We start from the raw sequence: 17970 nt of genomic DNA on the forward strand, positions 1-17970 counted from the left end.
GAATGCAAAGCTGAGAATGACCGCATGTACAGGCCATTAACGCTGTCGCGGCATAGCCTTAAGGCGGGGCTCAAGTGTTTGGTTTGTCGGGTTTAACGTCCCAAAGAGGCTGAGACGCCGTAGTGAAGGGCTCCGGAAATTTTGACCACCTGGGGTTCTTTAACGTGCACTGACATCGCACAGTACACGGGCCTCTGGAATTTCGCCCCCATCGAAATTCGACCGCCGCGGCCGGGATCGAACCCGCGTCTTTCGGGTCAGTAGCCGAGCTTTCGGGTCATAACCACTGCGCCTCCGCGGCGCCTGGTGCTCAAGTGCCTCCTCCAGTCTTCTTTAAGCCAGTTTTTCGTAGAAATGTTTTTTTTTCAATTTCACAGATTTTTTGGGCTGTTAAATTACTCGAACCAATTTGCGGGTGCCGCCAAGTACAAAGAAGTGGTCGGCCGGCGAACATATAAAGAATGTGAAATCTGGAAAAACCATGTCCAGTATGGGAGTTTTTTTTCAGTATGTGTTGCATGCATTGCTTTTTCATTTCCTGCCAAGGTGCGAGCCTGACAGGATGACGCAGTGATGAACCACAATGTGATACTAACGCACACAAATTTCGCATACAAACTCAAGAGGCGGTATTGAGTCCCACCGACCGGAGCGAGAAGAGATAGAAGGTCAGGCTCCAGAAGAATTGAGAAATTAAGGCGTCCGTTAGTGTTTTTCACATTGCTGAACAAATACCGCAAATGCAAATTTTATGCCTCAATATGCACACAGGGCGCTTATTCGAGTCGGCACGTCGAGGAAGTATCAGTGACACAGTGAATGAAGTATTATAACCAATGGGCTCTGCACCGTCATTGTTATCTTTGTCATCTTAGTTTGCTATCCTGTACTCACACAATTCTGTGTGTGGTTTTGTCGTATTCTTTTTCGTGTTTTTTTTAATTCTGTCGCTCGCTGCGAAGAGTATACGGAGCGCGTGACGGCCTATCCAGCCATTCATGTAATTTAGTTAGGCTGCTTGAGAGTCCGTGCTAGAGGATACACGGCTTTTCGAGCATCCAACGAGACCGCGGAACTCGTGCCAGCACCGAAGGAATACTCGGCCATACTACAATACTACAGAGGCAGAAGAATCTGATATCCCCCGCCGCACAAATCTCTCAAGAGAGGAAGCTGTTACCTGAAGACAATTACAGACAGGTTCTTACCCAAACCAACACATACTATACAAAATGCACCCTACGATATACACGGACAAAGGTCCCTGGTGCGACGAAAAACCCACACCATATCATATCACGTGGGCCTTCAAAACATAGACGTGGTCCCCAAAATACAAAAGCCGAGTGCGGAGCAATGGGAGAGTCTGCTGTCCAGCGACCGCTGTGAAGACCAAAAAGGTCTGGTACAGCGAGCTCAACGGGCGGCAGTGGCCAGCGGAGTCCTGGACTGAGGGCAGCCGACCATGGATTAAATATGAACGAGGTCGACAGAGAAGACTCCTGGGGATACAACCAAGGAGAGAACATCTCTGAAGATGATCCAAAACCGCAGAGTAGAATAAATTTTTCTCCTCCTCCTCATCTTACTTTGGAGCTGAGAATGCCTTTGTTTTCAGTCTTCTAGGAAGGTCACTTTATTCAGGACTCTCACTATTAACCCATACGAACAGCCTGACCACGATCCAGTGAAGAGGCCATTTTATTATTTTCTTTTGCAATAAAAATGAAACCAACATGTGAAAAAAGCAACAAAAAACAGCCCCTTACCTACGCACAACGGAGACCCGTGTACAAGTTCGCATTCTCTGCCCATATCCTTGCACGGCTGGCTTTCCTCTACGTCACATTTTGTTTTCGGCGGACCTTCAGGGAAAAAATAAGGAGGCAACCAAAAATTAACGTTTGCTTGCGTTCCTATGCAGAGAAAGCTTATTTCAACAAAATGTATTCCAGGTTGAGCTGAAATGTGCACGAAGTCCCCGCCTCGAAAAGCGTAAGCTGCTAGTCGTAATGCGCTTACCGGTGCAAAGCGCCTCCCCTCCGACGAGCCGGCATCCTTTCCTCAGCTTGCTGCATCTTTCCGCCTCGTGAGCATTGCACTCGGTGCGATTCTCGCCTGTCAAGAGAAAAGATAGGCTTTGCTGTGAGCTGACAGCTTCTTCTCCTCCTCCCTTTTAATTCCCGTTGCTGTGACCCCTTGGCAGTTCTGCCCCTTCCCATTAACGACCACAGTTCCTTTGTATGTTCACGTCTCCAAAAGCGCTAAAAATGGCAGAAAACGAAGAACACCTTTATGCTGATGTCATTCCCGTTGCATTTTAGAAGCGGCTAGCCTGCTGCTTGCGAGGAGTGTGTAATTTGGGAGCGTGGCTTTGAAGCTGGAAGCACCACCACAAAAGATGCCCGCTTTTGTATATACTTAGTTCAAAACGTGGATACATCTTTTTTAATGATATCATCAAGGGGATGTAAACTTCGTAAGGACACATAACCATTGCACTTTAGGAGAACTAAAGCACTAACAACAGAAATGAAAATCGGTTTTGAGGAAAGGAAATGGCGCAGTAACTATATTACATATCTCGGTGGACACCCGAACCGCCCTGTAAGGAAAGGGAGGCAGATGGGAATGAAAGAAGGAGGTGTCGCAGTGGAGGACTCTGAAATAATTTCGACCACCTGGAGATCTTTAACATGCACTCACGTCGCACAGCACACGGGCGCCTTTTGTCTGTCGCCTCCATCGAAACGTGGCCGCCGCGGTCGAGTTCGAACCCAGGAACTCCGGATCAGTAGCCGAGCGCCCTAACCACTGAGCCACCACGGTGGGTATAGTTCTAACATCACGAAAGTGTTTTTATGCATCGTTATAGGGACACAGAGGAAAAACTCAAGTGTGGACAGGTTCTAACGATAGAAGACGTTACTTTCGATGAGAACAGATATTTTACAAGCAGGTCGCAAAATTAATTACTGGGGTCGCCGTGACAATTCTTTTTTTTTTCGCAAGAAATTAGCGGTGCGTTCATTTTTTCAACCACAGATACATGAGCCTTGGCTAAAACACTACTTCCGTCCAAAAGCGATAATGGAGTCTTTTCCGGTGCTGACACCGCGAGGTTGAATACAGGGGCTGGAACCCACTTTTTTTGTGGCAGCAGCTGCGTCTTTTCCTGGCAGAAGAACATCGGCGCACTCTGAAGCAGCCGTGAAATTTTTTGTGTTAATCCTTTGACACGCAATTTTTTGTTGCCCCGGGACCTAAATATTTTTCCGCCTGAATAGTACATTCTGGTTTCAGCAAAGACAATTCGTTAGTTTTTCATCGCAAAACACTAACGGTCGAGTTTGTGCAGGGATGCGCAAAATTTCGTACAACTCATCACAACTGATGAAAAAAGCAACGTTGAAGTGCAACGACTTATAAAGTAAATACCCAAATGATCATCGAAATTTATATTTCGAAGGAGCACACTATGCCCGAAATCGAGAAAAAAAAATATGCTACTGTATACAGTGGTTTAGAAGAACTTCAATTTGGGCTAGATGGTGATTAGTACTTGAGACAGAAAGCAAAAGCGCGTATAAAGACAAACGTAACTGAAGAGTGAGGATAGCGCTTGCCCTGTTTGTCTTTGTAGTTGGTTCCTGCTGGCGAAATATATGTGCATCGAAAAGGCAGTCGACGCACTATTCTGCTCACTGTATCGCGAAATATTCTATATGACCCAAAAGGCAGCTTATTCGCAAGAAGAAGGGCGCGGATTTCACCTCAAATAAATGATTGCTAGGTGCAGCTCACTGAAAGAGGTAGTGAGTTTGCTTAGTAGAGAACTGTGCATGCATAGCGTGCCGCAGGTTTAAGAACATAAGCGCTGTGCTCGTTTAAGGCCAATGACCTTTCAATTACATTCTGATTTGATGCGCGTTCCGTCCCCGTCTTTCTATTTCTACTTCCTAGCTACTATACGTATTTTGCGTTGGAGATGGTTGCGGCAATAAACGTGAGATGCCATGACTGCTGCTTGCGTTTTTATTTTTCAGTTTGCGGTGGCATGTTGCACTACACTGGTGGAAGTGCGGATTTTCCCGCCATACAAATATCAACATAGTATAGAATTTTTTGTAGCAACCAGGGCCTGCGGTGCTCATATGCTTAAAGCGAATTCGTTGAGCTAGGCGTCCAGTTGGGATTGTTGGATCATGAGGCGTAGAAGTAGCGCTAAAAGCTGACGTACGGAATCACGCAGAATGAACAATCTTGCTGCGTTTCACCGATCCTTCGCGCTAATTCTATGCGTTTGTTACCAATTCCTTTCCACATGGTAATTAGGTTGAGGACAATTTCTCACCTAGGCACAGAGGAACGCCCGCCGGAAATTCGCAATGTTTCCCCATTTCGGCGCACACGGCCATCTCTTTTTCGTCACAGGTTTCGCGCTCCGGTTCTGTAGAAAATATTCAAAGAAAACCACATGGAAAACTGCCGGCACGGAATTCTTTAATAAGAAACTTTTCACATTTAATGCCAGACAAAAATCCAGCCTTCGTTTATTCGAATATTAGTTTATTTTTTACCCTCAGGCCTGTACAGGCATTGCAGACGAGAGGGGGCAGAAAAAAATTTAGAGAAAAAATTGCCCGCCTGTTTGTATTTTCGTGTGTGCGGCTCTTGCTTTTTTAGTGTTGTGCTAGTGCAAGAAATTACTCGTTCTGAGTAGCTCTGCTACAGCCTTCATCCTGTTCTTGTGTTTTTATCATTGTTTTTGCATTTTCGTGCCTTGTACTGTATTGCCCCTCTTGCTTTGGCCACTTTTGGCTTGCAGTATCAATAAATAAATAAAAAAAACGGGCATACACATGATTAATCCTGTATAAAAAACGTTAGCTGAGACAATAGATTCATTAGTGCACAACAACACTGTCAGTGTTCACACAAAACCAGCGGAAACTTTCCAGAAGGTATTTATATCAGCAATAGATACAATTTTATTAGGAAGACTATTCCATTCTTCAGAAGCATAGGGAGCAAATGGGTGTTATAAAGAGACCATTATCATAAAGGGATGGCAACCCGGTTGTCACTGATAGGCCAGTATGCAAACCGCGATACAAGTAACATTGCAAACGTCCTCCCTTACCAGTGCAAACAGCAGCGCCGGCACTAAAATCGCAACTTTTGCCCATGTCCTTGCAGGCCTCGTTCTCTCTTTTGCTACAGGTGGTTCGGCTTTTATCTACGAGAAAGCAAGCATATTGTTGAGTAATAAACTACGATATTTTGAGGCAAAGGAAAGGAACAGCGCTGCAGAAATCAAGCGAACAACCGAAGACTGCACATCTCTGCTAAACTGAAAAACTTGTACTAAGCTACAGTGCTTCTGGAAAACTACGAAGCCCATAGCAAAAGTCAGGCCACGAAGTTAAGTGCCACGCACTCTTATGCCAACACTGCGCGCTTGGCTTTGTCCACGACGTCGGCAGTGACCCATGCAGATGGTGTGAGCGTCCGGGTAGCCGCTGTGTGCCACCTAGACCTCGCTTTAATTTTATTTCTCCTCTGCTCCTACTCTAAAACCAGCGCTTCGTGAGGACCGCTAAAGTGGGTTTGCTTGTCAAAATTTTGTAGTGTGTTGGCAGTCTACCATTATCTCGCCAACCCTACTACTATGCGCACTGTGCTAGCATATCAGAGCCCAAGCACCGCATCATGTTGTAGCCGCGGCAGGAGTGAAGAGAATGCAGGTCAATCTGGTTGACAATACAAGGCTGGCTGGTATCACTCTAAATCGGTGTTTATTAGGCGAAATGCCGACCGCAAATAGGAAAGTAGCTCCGTGACGAGAGCAACAAGAATCGACTGCGTGGTGGACGGCGACCAATTCCCGGAATTCTCGGCCGTGCTCTGTTTAAAGCTGACGAACAAGTTTCGACTTAGGGTGCAGAAAGCGCTTACGACCATCTCTAACAACGCAGAGGCAAGCGCACAAACACTCAAGATAAGGCAGGTCGTATGTTGCGTTACAAGCATAGCTGCAAAGCCACGTGCTGGTGGCTTTGAGCATGAAGAAACATTGCAGTGGTTTCGGGCAATAATAATAACAAGTCAAACTTTGTTCTTTTCCTGATACAAGGGAAAGAGATTTGCATATAGTTTAAAATTTCGGCTGTGTATATACAAGCGGGATGACGTAGAAGTACAGCGTCCGCCACTCGTGCGAAAGGTTAGAGATTGGAAGCCACGCCATTCTCTACCGTTTTTTTTTTTTTGAATCCCCGTCTCGATGGAAATGCATAACCAGGCCTTGGGTGCTGCCTGATCTCGGTGAGAAGAACCGACAACGCACTCCCTCACCAGAACAGGATTTGGCCACTCTGGTGTAGTCCTCGGCCATAGCCTACCCAATGAAAACACCAATTAAGCATCGGTTCTCAGTCCCCAGCGGCTGCGGAGCAACAGACCAAGGCTGCGGTCAGACCTGGAGACGCAGCGGAGGGTGCTAAGAATCTCTCACTTCAGAGAGAACACCACTGAAAACTAAACTTTTGTCCAGTGAGGCGAGTTTAGCACTGCTTCTCGACGAACTAGACAGTGTTAAATGGGATGCCATATGGCTTAGTGAGGTTAAGAGGACGGACGAGGTGTGTATACGGTGCAAAGGAGCGCGCACGTACTGTGCTAACCTGGATTAGCGGAGAGACGAGAATTAGGTGTGGGGTTCCTTATTATACACGAACAACTGGTAACACAGAGAAATTTTTTAGAGCATCGCTGCCGCCCGTTCTTGGTTCACTGCCGCCTTCGCTGTTTTTGGATGCCACCGACACTTTCATCTGGCAACATCCATCGTCGACAACGGACCACGTCACAGCCAGCCCGGTATATAACGGCGACAGAGCTGCGCGCGGAATTGGGCTCGACACCGCGTCAGCCATGCACAACTTACCGGTCCTGATTGTGCAGGTTAGTTACCTCAACGGTGCTACTTGTGCCAAGAGTGATGATTACTGTCTGCTAGCGGTGTCGTGCCCAACAGAGTTCCGCGCCAAAGTGAAGCGTTTTCTACTGCCAGTGTCGCGATGTTGGTCATTTGCCCTGTCCTTGTTGATCTTACTTGCCGGTGACGTTGAATCAAACCCAGGTCCTTCTCCTGAGGACCTGCTTTCCTCGATTTTGGAAACTATGCAGAGGCTCGAGTCTGGTCAAACGGAAATATTGAACGAGCTTAAGGGTGTTAAAGAAAAACAGGATGCTACAGATGTGATGATTAAACAGCTTTCTGACAGAGTTACAGCACTGGAGGCCAAAGCTGTACCACTTAGCCAACCTGACGCCAGCACTCTCGATCCCGGTCTGCATAACATTAGTGAAAAACTGGCCCAAGTTACAGAGAGGTGTATTGATGCTGAAAACAGGCTTCGGCGGTCCAATTTGTTGTTCTTTGGGCTCACAGATGATGAGAACGAAAGCTGGGACGATTCGGAACAGAAAATAATTTCCTTCTGCCACGAAAAACTGGGAGTTACTGTCACAAACTCCCAGTTTGAGCGTGTACATCGGTTGGGAAGGTTCGCTGTCGACAAGCATAGGCCCATTATCCCGAAACTAACTTTTTTTAAGGACAAACAGCGGATTCTTTCGTCAGCGTATAAGCTAAAAGGCTCGAATCATTCAATTCGAGAGGATTTTTCTTTGCCAACCAGGCAGGCACGGCAAAAGCTACTTGAGTTCGCCAAGCTCCAGGATAAGAAGGGCAAACTGGTCGTTGATAAGCTGCACATTGGCAAAAATACCTACGTATATGATAGCGCGACCAATTCTGTCATTCTATCAACCAGATAGCTCAGCAACAGCCATCCCACTAAGGCTCTGGCTAGGTCTTGTGGCTCCAGTCCACAGTTATCTTTATCATTTACTAACATCCGAAGCCTACTGCCAAAGCGTGAAGAGGTGTGTTCTTTTCTGGATGATTCTGACGATGATATTGTGGCACTAATAGAAACTTGGTTGCACCCTGACGTAGCGGATAGCGAAATTTTTCCCAGTAAAGATAACTACAACGTATATCGCTGTGATCGCTCCGGTAGAAAAGGTGGTGGTGTCCTTATCGCCATCAAAAAAGGATTAAATTCATTCCTCATTAACACCGGGTCTTCACTTGAAATAGTCTGGGCTGCTTGTACTTTGGCATCGGTGAAGGCACTGGTTGGTGTTTGCTACCGTCCGCCTGATTCAGATCACTCATTCGTTTCTAAACTCCATATCAGTATTACTTCAGCTATGCAAATATGCCCAACTGAACTCATTTACCTGGTTGGTGACTTCAATTTCCCACAGATTGATTGGTCACATTTGTCGTCATCTTGCCGCGCCTCAACAGAACTTATCAACATTATGTTAGATTTTAATTTCTTTCAGGTGATTAACCAACCTACTCGCGGTTCAAACATTTTAGATTTAGCTTTCTGCAATGCGCCCGAAACGATTAACGAAGTCTTGCTCCTTGACGGTTTTAGTGACCATAAGCTCATTCATCTACAACTTAATGTCCCATTAGCATTTCAAGGTCTTACATCCACGAAAATTCGCGATTACAATAGAGCTAATTATAGAGATATGAATATTGCACTTAACGATTTTTTTATTCAAACGTTCTTGCCCTCATTTGCGGACAGGTCCGTCGATCAGAACTGGGTACTTTATAAGATCATGATGTCCAATCTAGTTTACAAATATGTTCCCTTGGTTTCAATTTCAAACGACAAATCTAATCCATGGTTCACTAGATGTCTCCGTCGTCATCGAAACAAAAAAAAGCGTTTGTACAGAAAGGCTCGGTTGGTATCTACATCGGGTGCTTGGCAAAAATACAACGATTGTCTGAAATCTTACTGCTCGGCCCTCCGGGCATCAAAGAAAAAATATTTTTCCCATGACCTACCCGCCCTCCTAAAATCTAATCCCAAAAAGTTCTGGCGCGTGATATCTCCTGACAGTACTAACAACCAATTTCCATTATGCAACGACGATCACGTGCAGCTTTCGGAGAGTGAATGTCCCCAAGCATTTAACAGATACTTTGCGTCAGTGTTCACTCGGGAAGATCATTCCAACATACCCATTGTTCCTGATCATGATTACCAATTTATGGCCCCTATTACCATTTCCGCTGAAGGTATCGCTCGTCTCATTTCTAATCTTAAGGTTTCCTCATCAGCAGGTGTTGACAACATAAATTCTAAAATACTGAAAAACACCGTATCGATCTCCAGTGAAATTCTATGCCTCATCTATCAGCAATCATTATCATCCGGTTTACTTCCTACAGATTGGAAAATTGCTAAGATCGTTCCAGTGTTCAAAAGTGGAAACAGAAATTCACCGGAAAACTACCGCCCCATTTCGCTAACCTGCATTTGCTGTAAATTACTCGAGCATGTTATCGCTTCTCACATTTACTGCCATCTGGAACTTAACTCTTTCTTTTTTCCTAATCAGCACGGCTTCCGAAAAGGTTTTTCTTGTGACACCCAACTGCTAGAATTTACGACTGACTTGCATTTCAACATGGATGCTAACCTTCAAACTGACTGTATCTTTTTAGATTTTGCTAAAGCCTTCGACCGTGTTGCACATTCCCGCTTGTTCTCAAAATTGTCTGCTCTGTGCCTAGATTCTTTAACACTGTCATGGCTACGTAACTTTCTTTCATTTCGCCAGCAGTTCACTACAGTTAACAATTTCACCTCCCCACTCAGTGATGTAGAGTCTGGCGTACCCCAAGGTAGTGTTCTTGGCCCCTTATTGTTTCTAATATACATTAACGACTTGCCAACAGACATATCTTCTTCTATACGCCTCTTTGCTGACGACTGCATCATTTACCGGCCCATTAATTCTATGCATGATCACCTTGCCCTCCAAACTGACCTGAACTTAATTTCAAATTGGTGCAGTAAATGGCAAATGATGCTCAACTCATCTAAATGCAAGGTCATCTCTTTCACCCGCAAGCGTACTAATTCTAATTTCTCGTACTCCATTGAAGGTACCGCAGTGTCTCGGGCATCATCTTATAAGTATTTAGGTATTCACCTCACAGATAATCTTTCATGGGCCACACACATTCAATCCATCTGTGCCAAAGCTTCAAGATCACTTGGGTACCTGCGCCGGAACTTGCGAAACGCCCCTAATAACGTGAGAAAAGTCGCTTACTTAACAATCGTGCGTCCTCAACTAGAATTTGCTTCACCTATGTGGTCCCCTTATCAAAATTACCTGATCAACATGCTTGAATCCGTACAAAATAGAGCCGCTCGTTTCATCACACAAAAGTACCACCCCCAGTCCAGTATCACTAAGATTAAACTTGATATCTCCCTCGAACCATTACATATTCGTCGCTCCATCGCTCTTTTATGCTTACTTCATAAATATCGTCATAGCACCAGGCCATCTCCCTTGCCCCTCGAAGAGCCTTCACGCATTTCACGCCGCCTACATAATCAGTATAGCATTACACGCATTTACGGAAGAAACTTAGCATTCAATTCATCTGCACTTCCACGTGCCATTATTCTTTGGAATGATCTTCCCAACTGTATCGCATCTATCGGCAACCACCAATCATTTCAAGACCAACTGCACAAACATTTTCTTTAACGACATTGTGTCTTGTTTCAGGTTGTTCTGTGTCCTTGGTCCCCTTTTCTTCTCGTTGGTATTTTACAAAGTTTTGGTTTCTTGTGCAATTTCAGCCATCTGTATGTTTTTTATGACTACTGCTTTTTCCTTTTGATGCCTATTGGGCACTTGCGATGCATTCTTGCTACTAATTTAATTTTTGTTGCTCGCGGTGATGTATGTCTTTTAGTTACGTTTTGCCCTGTATATTTATAATTGTGTTTAATTTTTGCCTTGTATCACGCGTTGTTTTTAATTTATTCTTCCTATTTGCTTAATCTATTGTTTTGCCCCCCTTACTCAATGCCCTTCTGGGCCCTGTAAGGTATTTTGAATGAATGAATGAATGAATGAATGAATGAATGAATGAGAGTGACATTTATAGTAATCAAGCTTAATAAGAGGTGCAAATTGACGGTGGTGCAAGCCTACGCGCCTACATCCAGCCATGATGACCAGATCGTGGAAAGCTTCTACGAAGACGTGGAATCGGCAATAAGCAAAGTAAAAAAAAATTCTAAGCACTGCGAAAGCCCAGTTTTTTGCAAGTGGACACCACCGCCACGTACCGAAAGTGCGATTGAGGTGTCCACTGAACCAGGAGCCAGTTATGCGCGTCTTCAACTTTTTCATTGTCGACGCCAATTTATCCAATGTACGCCTCAGTGTATGCTCCAGTGCCGCGTTTCTGCGGCAATCTTGTCAAAGCCAACGCGTATTGCTTTAGTGCTGTGTTTCTGGCACAACGTTGTTCGCGCCAACGCATGCAGGCCACACCTCTCTGTCACTACCGGCACATAGTTCAAAGCGCGAACATTAGTTTGGAAGCAGTATTAGTTGATGGAGAAGATAATGTGCAATGCACACAACGCGAGAGTGTGTCGCAGTTTAACACGAGGCGTGTTCGGCTGCGGCGATAGCCTGGTGCTCTCGCGCAGTAGCCAGCGAAGCTGATCTGTTCGCGCTGCCGCAGGTTCGAATGGCATTCGCGGATATTTATTTGATTTATTTTTATTTATTTAGTTCACCTGACACAAACCCACAAACACGGCAAGGATACAAGCATCGCAAGATGCTGGTCGAGGTTTACTCATAACGATAGTGCTTCCGTACTAAAACGCAGTAGACTGTACTGATAGGTGACTTGGATACTGATGTAAGCAAGAAGCAGGCTGGAGGCCAGGCAGATGGCGACTATGTCAAAGGCTCTAGAAACAGCAAGGGTGAGTTAGTGGAGTCGGCAAAGAGAAATAATTTACGGGTCATGCAAACCATCTGTCACTACGTGAGGACAGGAACTGGACATGGAAGAGCCCCAGTGGTGAGGCTAAAAAGTCGCAGGGGTTTACCACATCCAAACCCCGAGTAGACGTGCGCAAGCATGTGTTCATTCTTCAATGGTGGGGACACTTAAGCTCCGCTTTAAGGGTACGACGCGATAGCTTTTGTGGGATAATGCCGATTCATGCGGAATTGGTCATTCTCTGCTTAACACTCATAGATCCCTGGTAATCCCCATACCACACCGGGCGCAGTGGTGCAACAGTCAAGCTATGCGCCGCTGCCCGGTGAGACTTGTGCGACCCATGTTGCTCTTCAAGAGCAAACTCGGGCCACCAATCACTATTCTAACTCCTACCTTCCGCGGTGGCGGTGGTCAGTTTCCTCACAATCCAATGGGGAGGTTGTGATGATTACAGAGGATCACGTGATTTAGGCAGCCCACATGCCTCCTATGTTGCTGCTCTTGGGGTCTTTCTTGAATTTTTGGCTCATGGCCAATGAAGCCGACACCAAACCCGACAACGACGCTGGGTTTTCTGCGAGATGAGCGTCTTAACTCTATCGCGTTGAACCTAGACGTCTGCAAAATTCAGATGTGTGCGTTGAGATATAACCAGGGCAGTGTCATTAGCAATATGGATAACATAGTTGAAATTGCGGACGAGTTAGGCACAAATCTATAGAATATAGTGGATTCAATTAGTACTTTAATGAGAGAGCCAGTATCGCACAACAATGGGCCATCTTGACACTAACGAAAGAGGAAGTAAAGAAAGTCTTGGGAGCAATGCAAAGGGAGAAAGCAACTGGTGGGGATAAAGTAACAGCAGATGTGCTGTAATACGGAGGATAGATTGCGCTGAAAAAACCAGCCACCATGTATACGCACTGCCTTATAACCTCGAGCGTACCGGATGCTTCGAAGAACGCTAGCGTCATCTTAATTCATAAGAAAGGAGATGTCAAGGACTTATTACAGACCGATCAGCTTACTGACAGTTGCCTACAGTTTTTTACTAAGATAATCGCCAATAGAGGCAGGACAATCTTAGACTTAAATTAATCAAAGTTTCAGGCAGGATTTCGTAAAGACTGGAATAAAATTTCTTTCTGTTGATAGCCAGCGCTCGTGTTTGTGTCTCTTCCTTATTTTTCCGTCTGTCGCGCTGTTATTTATGTGCCAGGAACCAACTGGCCTGGCTAATTCCACTCCTGGATATGTGTTATGTGTCGTAAAGGCTGCTCGACAATAGACCATATTAACACTCTCGGCCAGGCGATAGAGAAAAGCGCAGAATTTAAGCAACTCCCATACATAGCTTTCATAGATTACAAGAAAGCAATTGAATCTGTAGAAACCTCAGCACTCATGCAGGTATTACGTAATCAGGATGCAGACGAGCCTTACGTAAAAATACTAGAAGGTATCTCGCTTCCCTGCCACCATAGTCCTCTATTAAAGCCAGCAATAAAATTCCAGTAAGGAAGAGTGTCAAGCAGGGGGACACGATCTCCTCAATGCTATTCACCACCTGTTTGCAGGAGGCATTCAGAAGTCTGGTTTGTGAACAGTTGCGGATAAGAGTTAATGAAGAATACCTTAGTAATCTGTGAATCGCTAACGACATTGACTTGCTAATTCACACAAGGAGGTGAATTGCAAAGCATGATCAATCAGTTAGGCAGGCAGAGCAGAACGATGAGTCTTAAAGTTAATATGCAGAAAACCAATGTAACGTTCCAAAGTCTCAGAAGCGAACAGAAGTTTACAATTGGTGGCCACGTGCTCGAAGTGGTAAGGGAATACGCCTACTTAGGGCAAGTAGTAACCGCATATCTGGATCACGAGTGTAAAATAACTGGAAGAATGAAGATGGAGTGGTGCGCATTTGGCAGCTTCTCTCAGATCAGAAATGGCAGTTTTTCATTATCCCTCTAGTAAAAGTGTAAATAAAAGCTGTATCTTACGGGTACTCACCTAGAGATTAGATTAAGAAGTTTGCAGGCGTAGGGTAGTCGCAGCAGGCACAGTACGGGCTAAATTGCAGAGATATGGGGGGCGCATTTGCGCTGCAGTGGACGTGATCACGCTGATTATATATATATATATATATATATATATATATATATATATATATATATATATATATATATATATATATATATATATATATATATATATATATATATATATATATATATATATATATATATATATATATATATATATATATATATATATATATATGGCAAGGCTAAGAAACGTGTCATTTAAGTAAAGAGTTCATTCGATTCGAGGTTTAGGAGAGTGCCTGCCATTTCTCAAGACTGAGGTTACAGGGTTTTTTCCTTCCCAAGGCATTAGCATCTGCCCAGACGTCCGAGAGATGAACAAAGTAACAAGCAAACAGATGCGCGAGGAAGAGCAGCGAAAAAAAAAACGTAACGGGAAAGAAAAATCATTGTCGCCCGCCTCACGCGCCTGCGGCAGCGACGTGCCAATAGAGAGAGAGAAAAAAACGGGGGGGGGGGGGGGGGAGAGAAGAATAGTCTGCGTTCTCCGGCACAACGCTGCGGCGGGGAGTAAAGTGCATAGATGAGAATTTGAGACACAATTACTCGCGTGCTGCAGGCAGAAAAATAAACAGATAAGCAAAATAAAAGTGGAGGCTATTCTTTAGCTCCGCCTTAAGTGTATGACGCGATAGCGTATTCGGTTAATTTCCTTATATGCGGAAGGTCATTCTCTACATTCATAGATTTCTGGGAGTCCTCATACCCTTCCTGGCTCAGTGGTGGAGCGGCTTAACGGTGCGCCACTGCCCTGCGATGGCAGGTGCTCCCAGCGGTGGGCCTTGTGCGACCCGGGCTGCTCTTCCCGAGCGACCAATAATTGATTTAATTACTACCTGCCGTGGTGGGCAGTTTGCTCGCTATCTGGTGGGCACGTTGTGACCACAAGGTCAGGTCACGTAGATGGCCCACCTGACTACTAGGTTTCTCTCTGTGGACGCCGCCTGCCAGAGGCATGCTCGCGGTGTTTCTAATTATCTGCAGAACGGGGAGTTATCGCGTTGAAATGCAAGAGTAAAGAGACTTCCCTCATCTGGAACTTCTTCGGCGCGATTAGTCAAGGCTCGACTCGCTTGCACTTTGCATGAAGACATACACGAGAAAAGAGGAACACCAGCGAGTTTGGGCAAGCAAAGCATCTACTAGTGGTGGGGGTGAGGCTGAATTGGGGAAGAGAAGGGTGTCGTAAAGTGCTTTTTGTAAACGGGTGGAGGCGTCGGAGGGCAACGAGCGAAGCATGCCAAGCCCGGAAGGTGACCTCTGGCCTCGCAAAGGGCGGCCTTCGTTTATGCCGTGGGGAACTGTTCTTACATTCACAGCGCAAAGACGAACACTGACACGAGGGGAGACACCACCACAAAGCGCCGACTTCAACAACGTTTACTGCTGCGCGCAGCGAATACATATAGCATACAGCGGGCATGCCCAGCAACGAAAAGGAAAGTCATGTAAGACTAATAGCAGCGCCAAACCGCAAGTGTTTGGCGCTTGCGGGTTGCGCTTGCGGAAATATGAGGCTGTGCCTCTTGCACAGCTTGATGTTCGCTTATGTTTGGAGACCCAGCACTTAATTTTCCAGCAGGGTCGGCACCCCAGGGGGTTATTTGTTTCTGAGTGCAGCGTATATATGTGCATTTATATATGTACCTTGATTCGTGGAGGTTGCACGCGCCGCGCGGCGGAAAGCGCAATTTCTCCGAGTGCCGAAAGATTCCCTTACCAGCGCACACTGGCGCCCCCGCTGAGAAATCGCAGTCTTTCCTCGCCTCCTTGCACTCATCTTCCTCTCCTTCGCTGCACCTTTCTTCTCTGTTTTCTGTCCGAAGGAAGAAAAAATGTGGCCTTTGACAATGTAGTGAAAGTCTCAAAGGACGGCTTTGGTTCAATTGAAGTGTTTAGGATTACACTCTTATTTTTAAGCCCACTTGCTTCCCTGGTGCCTATAAATCGCATTTTGCAGTGTTTCGCCGCTTTCTGGCATATATTTCCCCCCCTCTGCAAAACGTTTTTGGGAGCCCTTAACACCACCATACCCAATGAGGATGACCATACTTAACATTTGAAGGAGCAGAGTAAATGCCGTCGCTTATTTTGCAGCTCCCGCCCCCTTGCTTCCCTTTCTATCCATGACGATTAAAGTTTAATTCGACAACATTTTCTCACCCACGCAGAGGGCGGCTCCTGCTGTGAAGTCGCATTGTTTTTCCAAATCCTTGCATGCTTTTTTCTCTTTTTCATTGCATTCCGTGCGGTTTTTATCTGAAATAAATAAACATAAAAATAAGTGAAAGCCATAAATATCCTGCTTTCGCAAAGAAAAGTGCTTGGCGTGAAGACTGCCTTCTCACTTGAGTTCAATGGCCATTGCAAAAACAAACGTGATGTCCCCAGAAACTGCGTACCTATATCGGATACTTACTCATGCACAGAGGGGCCCGAGCGGAGAAATCGCAATCCATTCTCATCGATTGGCAGATTTCTTTCTCTTTTTCATTGCAGGTTTTGCGGTCTGGACCTAAAAGTAACAGAGAAGAGGAACACCGTGCAAAATGTAGATCGTAAGGCACCCAGAAATATATGGCGGCCCGGAAATGCACATAAAGAAATGTCTCTTCGATAAAAAACTTTTTTATAAACTTAGTCACGAAATAATTTCGATTTTCAGCAGCCATGACAGTTGTCATCATGCCTTCACAAGTTTGTAGTTGGTACTTTAATTTCCAGGACAGAATTAGCATAGTGGTGTGCAGAGTTATATCTGCCAAAGGTTTCTGCAGCATAGGTCCACCTTAGCTGGTCTATCGCCATGTTCAGGACACGTAATCATTCAAATCTGAATGAAATGATTGAATAATATTGTAACCTAATTTGTTCGATAGTTTTATCTGAATGAAATGGTTGAATAATATTGTAACCTAATTTGTTCGCCTAATTTGTTCGGTGGCTTAAGCTGTTCCATGTAAATATTTTTTTTTACAGTTCCGTGCGTCGCAATTAGGCAATCCGCAACACTATGTGGTACTTCAGGATATTGCACGGAGACTCACAAGCAACCAATAACAAAAAATAACACGCAAAAAAAAAAACAAGGAGTCGAAGAAAACGGGAAATGTAAAGGAATTACGTTCCCTCTACAGAAAAGCCACATACTTCCGTTAGGTTAATAAAAAGTTCTCGCTCCAAACCTTCACTTGGATCGAACTGAGCAACGTGCATTCGAAAATGCATGCAAGAATGCATCCTCACTCATGCAGAGAGCTGCCCCGGCGCTGTAGTCGCATGCCATTCCCATTGACTCGCACTGTTCTTGCTCTTGCTTATTGCAATGATTTCGCTTTGCATCTAAACAAAGGGAAATGAACACGAGCTATGACAAGTGGTCGCTTTCCTGGTTTCAAGAAAATAAACGCAGAATAATGGCTGATGCCACATTTAGTAACATTTTTTTTCTCTTATAATTACTGCCTAACGATTGTGTGATCCGTGCTTTTGCTAAACAAATTATATCTTCAGTCAGAGAAAGGAGGGAGAGAAAAAGAAAGATTAGAGTCTTTCGTCAAAATACGACTGTCTTCGAACGCAGTCCACAACAATTTCAGTCATATAAGGCACACCGTTTTGATGGCAGAGTTTTCTAGATCTGTTCACCAGCTGCTCGCCAAGAAAGCGGGTAGCCTGAATAACAACAATATATACCAAGTTTAACGAAGAGTAGATTCGACACTCTGCACAGCGGAGCAGAAAGTGTCAATGTACATGCGCGGAAAAAATAAACTGAGTACGCTGCTTATTGCCTTCAAGCACTTTTCACGCGTTGCCTATTTCAAACTGGCAGCTTTGGTATGTGCACGCAGGTAGCGGACGCTAGTGCTGTTTTTTTATGGAGAAAAGTTATTTCTTCATGTCCGATAGGGAAGGCCCGAT

The 17970-nt window shown here is 45.0% G+C and overlaps 1 protein-coding gene across 7 annotated transcripts in view; it reads right to left on the bottom strand.

The window, feature by feature from the left end:
• Window positions 1-17970, bottom strand: part of LOC144100779 (uncharacterized) — a 320982-nt gene that overhangs the window by 100444 nt on the left and 202568 nt on the right. For all 7 annotated transcript variants that reach the window (XM_077633622.1, XM_077633626.1, XM_077633623.1 and 4 more), the window contains 8 exons: window positions 17293-17388; window positions 16466-16561; window positions 16210-16305; window positions 15767-15862; window positions 5144-5239; window positions 4355-4450; window positions 2023-2118; window positions 1770-1865 (listed from right to left, as the gene is read on the bottom strand). In XM_077633622.1, the coding sequence (XP_077489748.1) occupies window positions 1770-1865; window positions 2023-2118; window positions 4355-4450; window positions 5144-5239; window positions 15767-15862; window positions 16210-16305; window positions 16466-16561; window positions 17293-17388 (768 nt within the window). The remainder of the gene's footprint in view (window positions 1-1769; window positions 1866-2022; window positions 2119-4354; window positions 4451-5143; window positions 5240-15766; window positions 15863-16209; window positions 16306-16465; window positions 16562-17292; window positions 17389-17970) is intronic.

Source organism: Amblyomma americanum, chromosome 8 (genome assembly GCF_052857255.1).
Source record: "Amblyomma americanum isolate KBUSLIRL-KWMA chromosome 8, ASM5285725v1, whole genome shotgun sequence".
Taxonomy (NCBI): domain Eukaryota; kingdom Metazoa; phylum Arthropoda; class Arachnida; order Ixodida; family Ixodidae; genus Amblyomma; species Amblyomma americanum.